Source organism: Echinops telfairi, unplaced genomic scaffold, assembly GCF_000313985.2.
Source record: "Echinops telfairi isolate 266 unplaced genomic scaffold, ASM31398v2 ScPeMD7_1;HRSCAF=3_0, whole genome shotgun sequence".
Taxonomy (NCBI): domain Eukaryota; kingdom Metazoa; phylum Chordata; class Mammalia; order Afrosoricida; family Tenrecidae; genus Echinops; species Echinops telfairi.
The window spans coordinates 60,743,406-60,749,232 of NW_022103896.1; the positions used below are offsets into that span (position 1 = coordinate 60,743,406).

Here is a 5,827-nt window from a genome sequence, read left to right on the forward strand (position 1 = left end):
ACTGTATAGCCCACCTCGGATAAAAAGACAAGACTAGGTATACATTCAGAAAGCAACATTCTTGGGTGTTCAACAGTGATGGAAGGGAAAGAAAGAGGGCCTTACTTTCTAAACCGTCGGCAGTTGTTAGTTTTGTTGATGTCTAAGGCAATACTGAGCCAGGGCAAGCCAGTACAACCTGACCAAGGTTAACTTATAAATACTACGTTGTTGCACTAAGTACAAAATAAAGGAAGATTCTAGTAAAAACTACAACATTCACAATTGTGCAACAACATACTGACAACTAAAAAATACATGAGTGGTTACATGAAGAGACATCTGAGTTTATATATGTATAAGCAGGCACATATGAGTATATACAGATACACGTACAAGTGTTTCTGTAGGGAAGTTTATATGCATGTTTGTGCTGCGTATACATTCATATGTAAAATATAGCACATGGTGAACAGTTAATAGATACTTCTTAGACATAATCAAAAACCAACACGTTATGGGATTAGGTTACTGAGTAGTTTAAGTGCTCAGGATTATATATAGTCTTGGGTGCAACTCTTACAGCTCAGGAAGATGTTCTATATCCAATTTGTTAAATAGCGTCTTCTGTATAAAGCTTGGGGAGGGGTCATCTAATATACAATTACTGGTCATTATACAACTGCCTCAAAAGAGAAAGAAGAAAGCCAGGCAATCAAAGAAGAAAATAATCTACAAGACTAACGCACTTTAGGAACAAGGGTCTCACCTATCTGACACCAGACCTAGATGGTGCGCAGCTACCACTACAAACCCACTAGCGACTGTTCAACCAGGAACATAATAGAAGATCCCACATTGAATGGGAGCACAATGTAGAACATCACTCAAGTTACTAAAAAAGAGCAAACTTATCAGACCGGTAGAGACTAGAATAATGGCAAGACTATTTCCCTGGAAGACCCTTTCAGCTTGCAAACTGAATCAATACCAATGACCGACTAGCAGCTAATAACTGCGATAACTCACAAAATAATATCACTAGTGAGGATTGTGCTGCTCTAAACAGTCACATAAATGATACATAAAGGTCAGCATTTGTCCTAGACCAATAATGAGAAGGTTAAGGGGGGCAAGGAAGTGAAATTAATGGAAAAAGAACTATCAGAATGGAATAAAAGGGAATTCTGACACATTGTGAGAAGTGTAAACAATGTCACTGAATAAAATGTATAGAAACTCTTAAACGAGAAGAAAATTTGCTATGTAAAATTTCTCCCCAAACATAATGTTTTAATTCAACCATAAATTAACTTTCCAATAAACAATTGTCACATCTTTTCATTTTATTTTTTTGTCACATCTTTTTAAAAGAAAATGAATTATATCAAATCCTACAGAACATTTAGAAATTAAGGTTTATCATAACCATACCATAAGTTGAGCTTTAAAAGGTATATATTAGTGCATTAGAAAAAGTTTAGAAATATCCTTCATACTAATAAAGATACCCAATCTTCTGCTTCAAGTAAATCTGTGTCATATATACATACGCATACATATCTACATATAAATATGCGTATATATATGACTGATGATCAAAGAAAGGGATAAAATATGCAACTGCTGAAATTCTGATAATTAATTTAGGCACAGGATTATTAGATTTATGAAAAAAGAGTGAATGACCAAAAGCACTAACAGATGCTAAGAGGCAATAATATAAAGTATTTGTTATATCTGACATGATTAGTAACTTACAAGGAATGTATGAAGACATTGTGATTTAATTAATTCCTGCTTAGAGATAAGCAACTGATTCTCTAATACTATAAAAATCTCACTATCATTTCTAGAATTTGTGACAAAAGTTTAGCTTCCCTTTTGCAAGAATTTAAAATAAATTCTTGCTTCCAACAATTTCTAAACTCAAAATATGAAATAGAATAATTTGGTTTACTCTTCAAACTTAGTACAACACTAAATACAAGGCAAACAAGGTCCACACTGTTTTAAAAGGTATGTAATTACCCTAGGTTTAAGAGGTTTTACTGTTGGAATATCCGTTCCTTCAGCTCTTTGTCTGCTTGAGTCAAAAGTCTTCCTTTTTTTAGATGCAGTTTTCTGGCAAATGGGTCCATGCTTTTTCTGTTAAGATAAAATGAAATGTATAATTTTCTCATCTATTGAAAGGAATACTATAAACTTTCATTTATATTGTCATCTGAAATCGGTTCAAAAACCTTACATAACAATTAAAAAATAAATAGTACAAGACAGCAATATTCTACTTAACAAAAAATAAATAAAACACAACTTATCCAGAAAATATGTTCTGAAGGACTACTGAAAACAAGGGAATTATTAAGTAAAAATAGCTACTATACACATAAAAGTCATATTATTTAACTGATCTATACAACGTTTCTCCTTTTTTTTTTTACTCTATGACTTTAGGAGGAAAAAAAAGCTTTAATCAAACTTCACTATAACTTAAAATAAATTATTCCCACAAAATAACGCTGGGCTATTGAAATTCCTTTCCAGTCTTTCACTATTCTCTCTGTGGCTTTATTCTTATGGGCCACAGTTCAAATACAAAAGCACATTTCCTCTGCAGACTTCATTGCTATTGCTGTTGCTGTCTTGAAGTGCACTGTTTTCTTCTCTAAAGAGCACCTTCTGAGCCTAGAATGAAACTCTTCAGAAGTTATACTGTGGCCGGGATAGACAGGGACGCAAGTCATGTTTATCTAGCAGATATATTTCTCTAGTTCACATTTATATATAATGCATGTTATGGTATGTCTCTCATAAGGAACAGTAACTACTTATAACTTTTTATTGAGTTATTAACTATCATTTTTGTTTTCTCACTTCAATAAACAAAGAAAATAATATAATCACTTCAAGGCTATTTGATTAAAAAATTAAAACCTTCATCACTAATTACAAGGATATAGATACTACAGAAAGAAATTATGAACAACATAATAGTCAGTCATGTCTAAGTTAATGGTTAAAAAATTAAATGTAAATAAATAAGGTTAACATACAAATTATTAAGCAAAATGGTCAGATTTGTACTCTTCCCCCACAATTATCCTTTCTTCTCTTTTCCTCATTCTCTTAATCTAGAATTTTCCTAAAGCTAGCCAGTGTATGCTATTAATCTGGTATAGGCCCTTACACTATCCACTTCTATATAGTGTTTATGTATAGCTATCATTAATGCCGCCATTTACTCATTTATTTAAAGGCATTACAACGGAAGCCCTCTAACCTGATCTCAACTTGACTTTCTGGACAACATTATCCACACTCTATAGCAAATATTATAACTGATAAAATCAGTATACTAACTGGGTAAAAAAATGCACTGTTTATTTTGGTATTATAATAAACACTGAAGAAGGTGGCGCTGTTAAACTTTATCTTGTGAGGAAAAAGAAAGGAAATACTGAGCTGGTTAACTTTTGGCGTCACAGAACTCGTACAGCCATAAATATATAATTAGTAATCATATATTGTGTATGCTTGTTTACAGTTTTCATTTTAACAAAGATGTATCTAGAGCTAGTAAAAAAAAATCCCTTAACTATTAAAAGAAAAAGAGGTGGGGCTAATAGGCTACTTTCTAGTACACTCATGTATATATATTCTCATAAGTTGAGCTGTTTGTGTCATGAGTCAGTGCTATTTGTTCCAAGCCTGATTATAAAAGTGGCTGTTGCCATGATTATATCCTGTAATTAAATATTAAATAAATATGGACAACCTGGTTTCTTTTCCAGTGAAAAGTTAGCTAAAACCTTGAAAGTGTTTTAAAAATGATTAATTGAAAGAAAAAAATATCACAAAACTATACACAGACATTCTTAAAATGACGACAAAAAGCTGTCATTCTGCATCCTGGCCCACCAAGCCTCAAGGACGGCATTCCCCCTCAGAGCAGCCAACGCACAGAGAGGACCTTAGGGCAGGCCTCACCATGAGACACAACTTCCCCTTACTGACCCACAGTGCTCTGCGGGTAGCACTGGAGACACGGTGCGGAAAGTGTGCCCAGCCTGATGCCCACGCACTGGGTGAAGCATGAAGGGAGCGTAACAGAGCAGCAAGGGGAGCAAAGAAACTAAGCCCCCGCGGAATCCTGAAAAAAGACATCTGACCTGAGGGGCAGGGCTTGGCATCTCATAAGATTCAATTGGAAAATATTCATGAGAGTCAGCAGACAAACCTGGAAGTATTTATAAGCTTTTTGCTTTGCTTTTTTCTTTTTTTTCACTTTTCTTTTTTTTTTTTCCCATGTCTATCCACATAAGATAGGCAGGATAAACAATCCCGAGAAGAAAACAACGGGACTGGCAGTTCTAGGGGGTCATGGGAGAGGAAGAGATGAAGAAAGGGAGAGAGGAGCCAAAAAACACAGGGACAAGGGAACAAGAATCTAAAATCGATGGCGAGGTGGGCATAGAATGCCTAGTGGGGTTCGACCAAGTGCAGTGCAGCTGAGAGGAATTACTGAGTGCTGAATGAAGGTCACACATAATGGTGGGATGAGGAAAGTAAAAAAGAAATAGAGGAAAGAACTAGTAGGCAAAAGATATTTATAGAGGTATAAACATGGGCATGTACATATGTAAATCTATTAATATATAACAATAGGGATATAGGTCTATGTACATATATCTATATGTTAAGTATTAAGGTAGCAGATGGATATTTGGCCCCTACTCAAGTCCTCCCTCAAAGCAAGAACACTGTTCTAATAACCTCGCATTCTGTGATGCTCACTTTCCTGACATGATTGCTGAAGAAAAAATGGCTGCATAAGCTAATCTGGTGAAGAAAGCTGATGGTGCCTGGCTATTACAAGATAGAGTCTCTGGGGTCTTAAAGGCTTGAAGTTAAACAAGCAGCTATCAAGCAGGGAAGCAACAAAGCCACATGCAAGACACACACCAGCCTGTGTGATCATGAGGTGCAGACCAGATCAGGTATCAGGCATCAGAAGACCTAAAACAACCAACCATTTCCATGCAAACAAGTGTAGTTGAAATGGAGACCCAAAGTCCATCTGTAGACAACTGGACATCCCCTCATAGAAGGGTCACAAGGTAGGGCCTAGGGACGAGTCAGCAAAGGTGTGGTATAGCAGCGACAAAAACACAACACTCCTCTAGTTCTTTATTGCTCCCTCCGCACCCCCCAACCCCCACCAACTCTCATGACCCCAGTTCTACCTTACTAATCTGGCTAGACCAGAGCATGTACACTAGTACAGATAAGAGCTCTCAACACAGGGAATCCAGGACAGATAAATCCCTCAGGAACAGTAATGGGAGCAGAGATCCATGAGGGGTCAGTAGGGGAAGTGGGGGGAAGAAGGGGAAACTGATCACAATGATTGATGTATAACCATCCCTCCCAACCCCTTACCCCCCCCACCCCCACCCCCCGAGGGGGACGAACAAAAGAAGTGAGAATGAAGAGAGACAGCGGACCGTGTAAGATATGAAAATAAAAATAATTTATAATTTATCAAGGGTTCACGAGGGTGGGGGGAGCAGGGAGGGAAAAAAGAGGAGCTTATATCCAGGGCTCAAGTAGAAAGAAAATGTTCTGTGGGACAAGAGGAAAGTAAAAGGAAATAGAGGAAAGAACTAGGAGGCAAAGGGTATTTATAGAGGTCTAAATACAGTCATATACATATGTAAATATATTTATATAGGATGGTGGGGAAATAGATCTACGTGCATATATTTATAGGCTTAGTATTAAGGCAGCTGATGGAAAATGGACCTCCACTCAAGTACTTACTCAATGCACGAACACTTTGTTCTAT

The 5,827-nt window shown here is 36.5% G+C and overlaps 1 protein-coding gene across 1 annotated transcript in view; it reads right to left on the bottom strand.

The window, feature by feature from the left end:
• ZC2HC1A (zinc finger C2HC-type containing 1A) overlaps positions 1–5,827 on the bottom strand; it is a 66,732-nt gene that overhangs the window by 38,686 nt on the left and 22,219 nt on the right. Inside the window, exon 3 of the mRNA XM_045289672.1 lies at positions 2,011–2,127. Within this exon, the coding sequence (XP_045145607.1) occupies positions 2,011–2,127 (117 nt within the window). The remainder of the gene's footprint in view (positions 1–2,010; positions 2,128–5,827) is intronic.